This window comes from Athene noctua, chromosome 1 (assembly GCF_965140245.1).
Source record: "Athene noctua chromosome 1, bAthNoc1.hap1.1, whole genome shotgun sequence".
NCBI lineage: Eukaryota > Metazoa > Chordata > Aves > Strigiformes > Strigidae > Athene > Athene noctua.
The window spans coordinates 5,183,958-5,196,616 of record NC_134037.1 but is presented as its reverse complement, the minus strand read 5'-3'; the positions used below and the strand labels follow the sequence as shown (position 1 = coordinate 5,196,616).

At 51.1% G+C, this 12,659-nt stretch overlaps 1 protein-coding gene across 2 annotated transcripts; it reads right to left on the bottom strand.

The window, feature by feature from the left end:
• Positions 1-1,768: 1,768 nt before the first annotated feature.
• Positions 1,769-6,745, bottom strand: NEIL2 (nei like DNA glycosylase 2). Of its 2 annotated transcripts, none has more exons than XM_074921374.1 (5): positions 6,666-6,745; positions 5,575-5,760; positions 4,168-4,493; positions 2,562-2,758; positions 1,769-2,085 (listed from the first exon to the last, which is right to left on the bottom strand). In XM_074921374.1, the coding sequence occupies exons 2-5, from the start codon at positions 5,710-5,712 to the stop codon at positions 1,769-1,771; spliced, it is 978 nt and encodes a 325-aa protein (XP_074777475.1). In that variant the 5' UTR covers positions 5,713-5,760; positions 6,666-6,745. The 2 variants fall into 2 exon arrangements, with proteins under 2 accessions (XP_074777475.1, XP_074777484.1); XM_074921383.1 differs by lacking the exon at positions 6,666-6,745 and adding an exon at positions 6,483-6,500 and having other exon boundaries at positions 5,575-5,751.
• Between the last annotated feature and the right edge of the window lie 5,914 nt (positions 6,746-12,659).

Genomic DNA, 12,659 nt, shown 5'->3' with positions numbered 1-12,659 from the left:
TCACCACACGCGGGGCGCCGGCGGAGCGGGAAGAACCGGGTGGGCCACGCAGCTCGGCCCACGCGCGGCCGCTCCCCGGCAGCCCCAGGGGGGTCCCGGCGATGGCACAGCGCCCTCCGGCCCCGCTCCACTGCCCCTTCCCCACACCCCCCTTCCTTCCTCAGGCAGCCCCGGCTGCAGCCGCCTCCACGCGAGGCGGGTTTTTTGTTCGCTCGGTTTGCGCCATCTTCAGTGTTTTTCCCTCCGGTGTCGCTGCTCTGGGTCACCCATCGCTCAGCGGGATCATCCCAACCTGCCCAGAGCCAGGACAGGAGGCCTCGCCCTCAACCCTGGCGCTCTTCCTTTGGCCCAGCTGCCGCCTCACCCCTCGAGGTGTGAGGGTCAGCTCTTGGGGTGCTTTAGGAGGGCCCTGAAAACCCCACTCCTCATTCCCAGGCCTTTGCAAACACCCTGCGGGACACGCTCGGAAGCGACATGAACCATCTTCGGCAGCGCAGCCCCATTAATTGGATTATTCAGCCCCATAACCTGCAGCCACTCAAGGGCATCGCAGGTGACAGGGGAGCGGCTGTGCAAGTCCTGTTTGGGAAGCAGCCTGCCACTGAGGTCTAACTCCAGCATTCCCAGTTGATTTGCAATCCACCTTTAAATCCATTCCCATGAGAAGATTTTTCCTGCTGAGCCGCTCTTATGCAGCTGAGGAAAGCTGCCGGTACCATTCCTCTACAGGGCAGCACCAAACACTGGTACTTGTACACCTCTGTTTTTAACCAAGAAACTACCAGAAAAGGTACGCTGAACAGCACCAGTTCTAACTCTAGTTTTTATTTTTCACTCAACAATCTATTGTTAAAGTAAACCCAGATCCAGGGAGAGAGGACAGCAACAGCTTCTGCCTGCTGCATAGAGACACAGAGCTCAAAGGACAGACCAAACCTTTCTGTTTGCAGGTTACCTTGCAGATCATGAATTTTACGCAACCCCTGTCACAAACATTGTTAGAGATGCCCCAGATCTGTCAGGCTTGTGATCCCAGTTGTAACTAGTGATTTGACACAGACCCTCCCTTAGGGGTCACCCCTATAATCAGTTAAAGCAGAATAGTTGTGTTCGGTTTTTTGTTTTACATGGAGATCTGGCAGTTTGCCACGAAACTGAAATGCGTGGGGGCGGAGATGAGGTCCACCAAGCTCTGCTGAGGTTTATTTTCTCCCCTCGGAAGGAGGCAGCCGTTCTTGTAAGAGCTGACAGAGGGAACAGCCACTCACTTTTAACCGCACCTCATCACAGCCCAAATACACAGGTACTCAGTTACAAGCAGAGGCAGGAGTATCTAACACTGAATTAATCAGGCTGTTTAGGCAGAGGGATACACTCTTTTCTGCTAACTCCACCATAAACCATTGCACCCACACCAGGCTCAAGGGTCAGGGGCACTTCAGACCCCAACAATCCAATCATCTGCTCGACACCCTACACTTTCCATTCACTGTAGCCTGAACAGGGGGACTAAGAGACCTCAGAACTGGTCAAGCTATTTACACTGTTGTGTCACTGTGACAAAGAGTGAAAGATATGTACAAGCACTTTCCTTTTTGTATCCGGAGGCACACAGTAGTGCAGTGACTCCTATAAGCAACGCTGAGCACTTAACTCTGCCAACTCACCATCCCTAAGGAGCAAACTCAGCCTCAAAAAAACAATAACCATCACCTCAGGACAACTAAGACCTAGACACCCTCCAGGAAAGGGGGAACGCAAAGCCGAGTCACTCGGTGACGAGGGAAGGATCCCCATCCGCTGACAGCACCGCAGGCTGGCACTGAGGACACCACCACGTAAGTCTCTTAAAGCCACCTGAGGGTCCAAGGGTTGCCTTCATCACTGCATGCCCGAGGGGACACTGCTTCTTCTGGTAGATCTGAGGGTGCAGCCTTTTGTCATGCAACTTGCTGTGCAGCCAGTCAGAGCTGAACTGAACGGCACAGTCAAGCAGACGCTCCAGATCTGGGAGCTCCAAGAGAGAGCCTGGTGTTAACGGATGGATCTTGGCCAGGTACAAGATCTCATTCTTAATGATGTTCCCTAGAAAGGGTCAGAAACAAGGAGACAACAAGGATATTTCTTAGCAAGATGATGCAGGCTTATGGCTCCAGTCTGTGAGTTCTGCCTCAAGGATCACTTCTAGCAATGCCATTCTCCATATCAGAGGTGGCAATGAGTAGGCTTACTGCTGGGACTGGACTGCGAGACGTTCTCTTACCACTACCCTTGAAGCACACCTTCCTTTCTTCCACAAGTACAAGCCAATCCATAGTCACCCACACCAAGAGAGTTCACCGTGCGCTGCACCACTGGGCTCACGCAGTGCACTCAAATATCTGAAGCCTGTGGCTACAACCGTGCAAGGCTTGTCCTTAGCAAGATGGCACACACCCTCAGCTGGATCAACCAGAAGCCATAAGGCTAAGGAGTAAAAGGCTCAGACATGCAGCTCTGGATCTGTAGATCCCACCCACCTTCCCCCCTTTCTTGCTCCACCACTATACCCTGGAACTCACCCAGCCCTGAGAAATATCTTTGGTCTAAGAGGGTGTAGCAGATGGGGTCAGGTGAGTGGAGGGCATCCAGCGCCCGGCCACGGTGGAACTCCACAGACAGGATGTCAGAAGCAGGGTCAGCCCTTGGAGACGAGCACCAGCGCATTCGGCAGTTGTAGAAAGCAAGGAAGCCTCCGCTCTCAAAGTGCAGAACCAGTCTGGGAGAAACAAAGAAGTTGAAATCTCTCAGCAGAAACATCCCTGAACCATTTGTTGTATTCTGCTCTGCCTGAAGGAACTTGTACAGAAATAGACATCAGCGAAAAGCTACTGGAAAGTGAGAAAAGAGCCTGTACATGCCATAAGCTTAGGGAGAAGCACACACTGAGGCATCAGCCCTCACACATGTCTACTCATTCTCATGACAGGGAGACATCTCCAAGTACCAGTCTCCCAGGCCTCCCCAGGCAGGAGGGCTGCCACAGTTCAAGTGGGAATCAAAGGCTGGACCCTCTTCCAGCTACTCCTTCCCTGCAGCTTATCACTATACTTGCTTGTGCACACAGGGTCACAGCAGGCACTGCAACGCACCAGGCCACCATCTCAATGCCAGGTAGTCTCTTCAGTGATTTCAGCCAAGAAACTTGGTTGTGAAGTCACACAACTTGTGGACAATTGTTCATTCTGCTGCCCTCTGGTCCCTAGCCGAGCAACAACAGGCCAGGACATGTATCAGCATCTTAGCTCTCCCCAGCAGGCAAGTCAGATGACCAAGGGCTCCAGCAGCAGGGTCCACAAACCAGAGAAACCGATGTGGAAAGGAGCATGCAAATCTGACTGGCTAAAACTACTCGAATAAAAATAATGTAATCATGGAATGGGTTGGAAGGGACCTTAAAGATCATCTAGTTCCAACCCCCCTGCCTTAAGCAGGGACACCAAAATCCTTCAGAAGGATTTATTCCTTCCTTCTTCAAAAAGGGACATCCTTCAAAAGACTTCAGGATGGGGGGGCAAGGAGTGTGTCACCAACAAGTGCACCCTGTACTCAGGGGCCACACCCACCTTGTGCATTATTAACCACTAAGGCTACAAAGCTCAGAAGAGCAGAGTCCACAGTCTCTTCCAGTATCTGTCCCTTGTTCAATACACTTCCAGTGGGACTTAGGTCACAGACTGCAGCCTGTGTTTTCAATGTTTTGCTGCCTTTAGCAGCATCACTCCAGCCTGTGATTCCAGCTGCCCTAGATGTATGCTATTTATCCAAGACTTTTTTTAAATATGTAATTGGGAGAAACAGGCATTTTCAGGACATGATTCAGTCTGGCATCCTAAAAGTTCTCTCTCTGAATTAAAAAAAAAAAAAAAAATAAATAAAATCTTAACTGAGCTGGTACTGTGATCCCCAGGCTGGCAGGCAACACATATCCCACAAGTGCACTGTGGATTCCCTGGTTGAACACACTCCATACCGACTCACACCATCTCTCATGCCTACTTATCTTAAGAATCATCAGAGAAAAGACAGGGCTAAGAGAATCCCCACACAGTTTAACTGGAGTCAGAAAAGCCTCTCCAGAATGAGAGGCAGGGAGAAGGCAGAGTCTGTGAGGACTCCCCTAAATACCTGGGTATAGGGTCCTTCCAGTCGCCCCTCTTATTGGCTTTGTTTGCTCTTGAGAACTCATTTGCCCGAACGCTGCCGAACAAGCCGAAGTGGAAGCACAACCAGTTGCTTGGACAATCTGCTGCATCTGTGCCTTCAGATCCTGAGTGCTGGAGTTGCAGCTCCTCATCCTGGGGATGTGTCTGTGGAGCACAAACCTGTTTGTGCCCTCCCTGGGCAGAACTTGCCCCACTATCAGTCTCTCTTTGCAGCACCGTCTCCTCTGCAGTTGCTCCTAAAGGACCTTCAGCTGCCACAAAAGCCAGGTACAAGTTCTTCCCATGAACCTGAGAAAAGAGGTGGGATGTACTGAGGATCTGCATAACCTCTGGCTGTTTCCATACAAGTGATTGTTTTCTACAGCCTCTTTTAGATAGAAAGCACATCACCCCACCCTGAACATGGGATTCATTACCACCTGAGGCATTCCCATCAGAGCTGCAGTCATCCTCTCAGCATCCCTTCTTTGTCTATATGAAGCACAAGGTGTTCAGATGCCACTTCAGTGTGAAGCCCTCCCAGAGGCTCCTGTCAGGCCAAGGAGACACACCAGGACAGGCACTCGGGGTTTCAAAGTCTGTCATCGTGCTTCTCATTCACCTCCCCATTTTGTGCTGGCCTCACATGGCTGAGGTGACTCTGAAGCCACAGGCTAGCCACAAGTGACAATTGAGCAGCTCACGTCTATACCCCCAGCTGAGACTTTCATGTGATCAGAGATGAGGCTGCACTAGCATTTGGCCAGTCCAGTCCAAATCATCATCTGAAGGAGGTCAGGCAAGTGAAGCCCCTAGTAGGACTGACCCAGTGTAACTCTCTCAAGTGCCCGCAGCATAGACATTTATTTTAACCTAGCCAGGTGAAACCCTGCCCTCTGGTATAAGGGAAGCAACTGTGCAAGTTCACAGCTGAGGGAAACAAGGCTGCTGCTTCTGACATCCATACACTGAAAAAAAAAAAAAAAAAAAAAAAAAAAAAAAAAAATCAACTCATCTTCTACAAACAGCCCTCACTAATACCAACTCCTCATCCCTCGAGAGGCACAGAACCAGTGCATTAGCATCACTGACTCAAAACTGCAAATAATTCTGGGCATTTCTGTGTCTATCCACATCCCTGCAACAGCCTCTCCCCACAGTAACCTTGACCCCAAACTTTGCAGCACACAGCGGTACTCCAAAATGGGCATTCACATCTCTTTGGCCACGTGCACCTATTTTGTGGCTACAGACAAAGCCAATGGTCCACCTCAAACACAAGCTTGGTGTTGTTCTCAGGTTATGCACCTCCCGTGACCCCGATGCAGGACAATGGTGGTTTGCCTCAGACTTGTCTCAGACCAATAAGTTCATCTTTAGTACAGCTCACCTGGGAGTCCTGGAGCCTCAGGGCATTGAGGACATTCACATTGATCTTCCGGCTGCTTCCCCCCACCTTGGCTACCACTTGTCCCACAAAAGGGGAGGTCAGCAGCTGGAACTTCCTTAAGGATGGGCCCTCCGGCATCTCCAGCAGGTGTCAAGGAAACAGCAGGTCCTTCTCACACTTGGTTCCCTAGACTTGAAGGAAAGTTGCAACTCAAATACACAAAACAAGTCAGAAGCTGAGCTCACCACAATCTCCTCACCCCTGTTTTCCTCCTCAAGTCCCTGCTGCAAAGTCCATGAATAAAAAGAAGTTCCTTTCAGTCTCAGAGAGGTAGGGGAATTTCCATCCTTGGGGATATTCATAATTCAATCAAATAAGGCCCTGAGCAACCTGCTCTAGTGGTAGCTTTTGCCCCACAAGCAGGAATTTGGCCTGGGGATCTCCGGAAGTTCTTTCCTACCACAGGAGTCATAGAAGACCTTAAATTAGACTGTTTAGCATTTCTCTCCTCACCAGGAACAAGAGCTCACTTAACTCCAACTGTTCCCTCTGTTACAGCCTTGATGCCCGGTACAAAGGGGGAGTGTAACCTTACATAGACATTGATGTACCAGCACAAGTCAGTGAGCCGTCCTTTTCCTGATACAGCTGCCGTGACAAGCGCTGCTCCTGTATCAGCACTGGAGTTCGCACGTTCCCTTGCTTTACCAGCTGCTTGCATCACTGACTACAGTGGAACGGAGCTGGTTAGAGACCATTCATACTCTCTACTAGCAGCATCTGGCATCAGAAGACTCTGGATGAGGGAGAGATAAAGTAAGACCATCCTACAGCACCCTACAGCTCCCTCTAGGAAATCACACCAGTACCTGAGTTATTTCTGGCATGAAACCCCAGCCACATCTCACTTGCAGTTCTTCTGAGGACTTCTGCCAGGACTAGCTGTTCAAGAAAGCAGGTTCCAGGACAAGAAAAGCACAGTTTGGCTTTCATCCCACAGTGCCAATTCCCCCTGCAGATGAATCCCAGAGACTAGCACTGACCAGAAGTTCAGCTTCAAGCTCCACAGCACTTGGTACAAGACTCCCTACCTGGCACAGCTCCGAGATAGCTTGATGTGAAAATCGACAGCAATCTTGTGCACGAGGCCTCACCAGAAGAGGCATTCCCACCTCATGCTAGCATCTCAGCTTCTCGCTGTCTGGGCTAGCTCAGATAGAGCAGCTTACGCCTGCATCAGCCCGCAGCAACGGAAATCAAAGCCTTCAGAGCCACACGCTCCTGCTGCAGGAAGGGGAATCACAGAATCATCGAGGTTAGAAAAGCCCTTGAAGCTCCTCCAGTCCCACCATGAACCTCACCCTGACCGTTCCCAACTCCCCCAGATCCCTCAGCGCTGGCTCAGCCCGACTCTTCAACCCCTCCAGGGATCCCGGGGACTCCCCCCTGCCCTGGGCAGCCCATTCCAACGCCCAAACAGCCTCTTCTGGAAAGAAATGCTTCCTAATATACAGTCTAAACTTTCCCTGTTGCAACTTGAGTGTTGAAAATCTTTGTCCACTGAAGCTTTTAGCCCAGAAGAGACATTTAAGCCAGCAGCCACCTCCACAGGGCTGTGAGCAGCAGCAAGGTGTGGGCATACTCTCAACAGAAGCAGGCAAGGCAGCATGTCTGTAAAAACCTTTATGTGCCCCAGCACAAACCAAAGCCTTTTTGGAAGAGCTCAAGAGGAAAACATGTCAGGGAACGTTACCTGGATTCAAGACATGAATTTAAAAGTATTAACTGGCCACATAAACTAGCTTTACTAGGAGTAAAAGACTGAGCTTTATCCCTCTGTCTCCTAGAGCATGGGATAATTATTCACAGGCCTGCTCCTGTTCCACCCAAAACAGCTGCATATTGTGTTCAGACTTCAGTCAAAAGCCAGTAGCAGATTAAGAGTCAGCTAAGGATATGCTCCTGCTGCTAAAGGCACCAGCCACGATCTGGATCCCAGGAGCAGCATTTGGCCACAGGTCATGCAGGGGCTCTGCCCATGTCCCAGGCCCTGGGTGTCTTCCTCCTGACTGTCCAGGCACTGGCTTCATGTCAGGCAGCGTGGGACGAGGCCCAGGATAGCTCACACAGCCCAGACCCCAAAGAAACTCACCACCTGCAGAGCTACACAGCTCTGGTCACCGCGGATTCAGTTCACAATGGGCTCCTTGTGAGAGACTACAAGTGCTGAGCACTTTATAAGGTTTTAATGCACATGCTCCCCCAGCTGTAGCCACTCTGGGAGGAGAACAATGCTCCTCTTCAGGAGCAGAGCCTGCCCTTTTTCCCCAGGGCATCAGAATGAGCAGCATCTGCTGTCTCAGGCCTCCTCCTCCTCTCCATGGACTTCCCTACTTCACCTTTTCACTCCAAACCTACTTCAGCCTCTTCCAAAGTGTTTCCCCCTTCAAGGATGAAGAGGAGCATCACAAGCCCCAGCTCTCTTCAGGCCACAACACCCATCTCCTCAAGAGCATAACCACTGCACCCCAGAGCCCGTCCCAGCAAACCACCTGAACTGGTACCACTACAGGTCTGGGGCAGGGATGGAGGCCTCCAGGAGACATCCTCCCTGTGTATGGGCTCATTCCCAGCCCCTGTGCTCAGACAAAAGCCAAACACCTGCCCAGAGACATAACAAGGACGAGGCTGCCAGGTTCATCCACCTCAACCCAGCTTTACGTGCACACCCACACTGCCGGCTCACCCGCACCCAGAGATTGCAGTCGCACACCCTGCTGTGGAGGAAGCCCCACCCTGGCTTCACACCCCTGCACAAGGCTCCTACAGGGATTTCAAGGCACAGCCCTGATCCTCCACAGGCAATTGGTGGAGGTGCAGAGCTCCCCATCTTCTCACACTCAGTGAAGCATCGCTTCGCAGCTCTCCAGAACAACTGAGGCCAGAGTCTCCACCCCATTCCCCCCATGGCAGTGGGGGCACCCGCTGCACTCCTCAAGCCTCACATTCCTGCATCCCGCTCTCAAGCCACTGCCCTTCCTAGGCCCACCCTATGCATGTATCAGGGGAGCAGACCACGCAGCCTTTCTCCCCTACTTTATTGCCCCCTTCTGCTCCTCCATGCTTCCTCTGCCCCTAGTTCCTCTTCTAACACCCCCCACAGCCACCTCCCACAGCATCATCACCTACCCACCCTCAACATGACCACCTACCCACAAGACTCTTCCACCCACCCACTTCTATTGGGGAGGAGGACCCTCCTGCCCAAATGGCAGGGGAGCTTCTCAATTGGCTGGTGGGGGAGGAACGGACGGGGTTTCAAGTCTGATCACACTCACCCCACCAGTTATAACAGCGTCTGGGGACTGGTTGGACTGAGAAAGAAGCCGGGCTCCCTGGGAGGAAGGTTGGGTGTTTGTGGGAGGGCTGTGCTCAGCTATCTCCACCCTCTGCAGAAACACAGCGCTTGCTGGCAAAGTGATTTTGGCTTAAGGGTGGGGTCTCAGCTGCGAGAATTTAGGCTGAACAACGGCCTACTACAAAAAAAACATGTTAGTGAGCAGACCAAAGATGTAAATCCTGATGGTATTAAAGTGCCCTGAGGAGCTTTTTCCCTCTCTGCTGTGCTAGAGGGATTACCTGCTGCGTGGAAAACATACTGAGGGCTTTTCTGCTATTGTGTTAAAGTCATGGAATCATGGAATGGTTTGGGTTGGAAGACACCTGAAAGATCATGTAGTTCCAACCCCACTGCCATGGCAGGGACATCTTCCCCTAGACCAGATTGCTCAAAGCCTCATCCAACCTGGCCTTGAATCGCTCCCTTGCTAGTCTGTCACTTCTGGTGTTTGTCATCCTCTGTTGGCCATCCCAGTTCCTACCTACAAGAAGTCACTCCTGGGCTTGGAGACAACATTCAGTTTCCTGCAGTAAGACTGCTTGGGAGTCCACAAGCCTGAGCAATTAATTTACCAATGATTTTGCCTCTCATTAGAATCTGGAAATACTCCACCGTGAGGGTGGTCAAACACTGGAACAGGAACCCAGAGAGACTGTAGGATTTCCATCCTTGGGGATATTAAACACTTGAGTGAGGGCCCTGAGGAACCCAGTCTAGTCCCTTCTGGTTTAAACCACTCTGTAATTCTATCATGATGAGCTCCCTAGGACAGGACTGTGTCAGGAGCACCCCCCGTCGCAGGGGATAGGGCTGTAACATGGTGGCCGCCAGCTCTTTCTCACCTCTGGCAGCACGCTGTGGTCGCTGTCATGTCCGCACCCTGGCTGGGCACGGACCAGCGCTCATCCCCCACCCTGTGGTGGGAAAAGGGAGGTGGGACCCCTGGTCCACAGACGAGGCCCTCAGCCAACAAAACACCTCAGTTGAGAGAAGTTTCTAGAACGCTGGCCATATGTGACCGCACTTCAGATCTATAAAACGGGGCCCCCAGTGGAGAGCCCCTTGGAGTAGTTCTCGTGGAGCGGGTCTGTGGTCAGAAGCCCTCCCCTGGGAGCTGGGATGCCACCCAAGGAAACTTCCTGGGACTGAGTGCCCTCACCCCGCTCCCTTGGTGAGTGAAACTTCAGCTGGATATCCCTGAGCGAGCGCTCACCCCTTTGGGGGAGCGATTACATCTTCTGGGTACCCTTGAGCAAGAGGTTTCTCCTTCGGTGAGTGAATGTGCGCTCACTTTGGAGCCATCGTTCTTCTGTGTTGTCATTCTTCTGTGTCATGTAGTAATAACTTCCCTAACCAGTCCACCGAACCTATAGTCTGTTAAATGTTATCAGAGCGTTGTTTTCTTGTGGGTTTCAGCTGTGTGGATTTGGTGACAGATTCAGGTTTGTTCAAGTTTATTATCTACATGAAGCCACTTTGATGTACCTCCGTGACATTTTAATTGGCAGGGCGAGCAGAGTGTGCCGATGGAGGGATTACTGCGGAGACAGGATTGCCACCCTTCTCCCTTGGGAATGGAGTGGGCAAAGGAGAAGTGGTGTGAGCCTGAAGCGGTTGTGATGGGGGTGGAGAAATGTCATGGAGATAAGCGAGATGGCAGAGGGAAAGGAACTATTTGCACCATCCTGGGTGTCTGCTTGATACAAGCGCAGGGCCAGCATGTAAGTATTGCCAGCAGTTGGAAAGGGATAGTTCTGAGAAGCAGTTGAAAACAGATTGTTTGGAAGTGAAGTTACGACAAGAGAGAGATCAGACGTGTTTCTTGGAACAGAGGGTTGAGCTCATGTTAAGCCAAGTGGAAAAGCCCCCCCATGTTGTCCAAATTCAGAAATGGTTGTGGGTACAGATCCCGGGGAATGGGATAGGGACATCTGTGGAGATTCTGAGGAGAACAATGTTAACAAGATGGAAGAGTTAGAACAGAAGGATGTGAGACTTCTTATTAAAAGAGAAGCAAGAGGGTTCACAGGGTAGAAACCCTCAAACTATCATCCGTACCACTCCATGGATGGGAGCCAAACTTAGTGACCTACAAACTAAATTCTTACATAAACCAGGTGAGACAGAAACTGAATACTTGTGGCGTGTTTCGCTTAGTGAAGGTGATCAGATATTGTTGAGTGATGATGAGGCTCAAGGGTTTTGGGGACCCGGTGTGGTTTTGAGTGACTAGTGTCATTTTGGGCTGGGGGCATGGACCCCAAAGAACAAGGAGAGCCTGTTACCGTTCGGATCAGGGGGTTGTTGAAGCGGGTGGAGGGGATACAACAGGCTGCTTGTGTACAGGCAATGTATGAGAGAGGGCAGTAGGGGATACCAATGGCTACGCGGGTGGATGCCGCCCACCTTAGGCCTCTTATTTTAAGGATGCCTTAAAAATAAACATCCAGTCCCTTAAAGACAGGATCCAAAGAGCCATAGAACGTAAGCAACAAAACCCTCAAAATCCTCTCACACATGTGCTAACTTGGGCCAAAACACCAGTTTAGTCACCCATGGGCATGAAATGGGATGGACGGATCTAGGCAGTGGCACAGACAGGAGCGGGAGGGTCTGGCAAGCTAGTCATGAGCCTTGCCTCGGGCAGCCCCGCCCAGATCCTGAACCCTTTCATAGCAGGTCGGATCACGCTGGTGGTCCGGAGCAGAAGCACCTGTGGTGAAAGGCAAACTGTGGTGAAAGGCATAGGTGTCGGGGGTACCCCAAGCTCTGTTACACGGGCAGGCCATCGAGCACATAGAAGGCTAGTGAAACTTCTGGTGGGGAAAACCTGGACCAGAAAGGAAGTGCCAGCGTGCGCACCCCACAAGATGGGAAGTGAAACCCTAATCCTTTCATGTCTTTGTGAGGGGAATTAAATGAATTAAAAAACTAGAAGCTGGAGTTTGGAACTTGGACTGCCCAACCCAGTTGGAAAATTCTTGTCAATGGTCTGCCACTAAGGAACATATTCCTATGGGTCCGAAGTGGGTAAGTTTAGAGGTTTGGATTGACACAGGAGGCTAAACCAGCATTTTAAACAAAGAGCCAGCACATGAGTTCCGAATCAAACCATCAAGAAAAACCATCAATCTAATAGGGGTAATGGTGCAGCAGAGAGGTGTCCGTTAGCCTGAACCCAGTTTTGGCTGCTTGGGGAAAAGGATTATGTCCGTGGAAGTGGGTTTGAGCCCTTTTAAAGGAAATATATTAGTATTCGATGTGCTGGCACTCAGTGCCTGCCCCATTTTTTCCTGCAGGACCATTAAAGTGTGACAACCTTAAACTGCAAATAGGTGATGACAATAAAATTAGAGACCAGTTCCCCCTACAGATGTACATGGGCCAGCCTGTAATGGTGAAGCTGCCCTCCGCTGGCATTGTACCCATGACTCTTGACAAAATCCAGAGGCTTCTACACCTGGGAAGCCCTGGATGAAAATCAAAGAACACATGGTATTAGAGGCCAGTGGATAATCCCAGACTTCTAACCCGAAAGCCCAGTCCTGAGGGACTGAGGCCCCTCTTTGTGCTCTCTTACAGGACAGTGGGGAGGTGGACAACTCTGTCATTCTTACTGGTGGCAACAGCAGTCGGTGCAGACGGCTCGGACTTGGATGGCGATGTAGTGGCAAGGATGATGGTG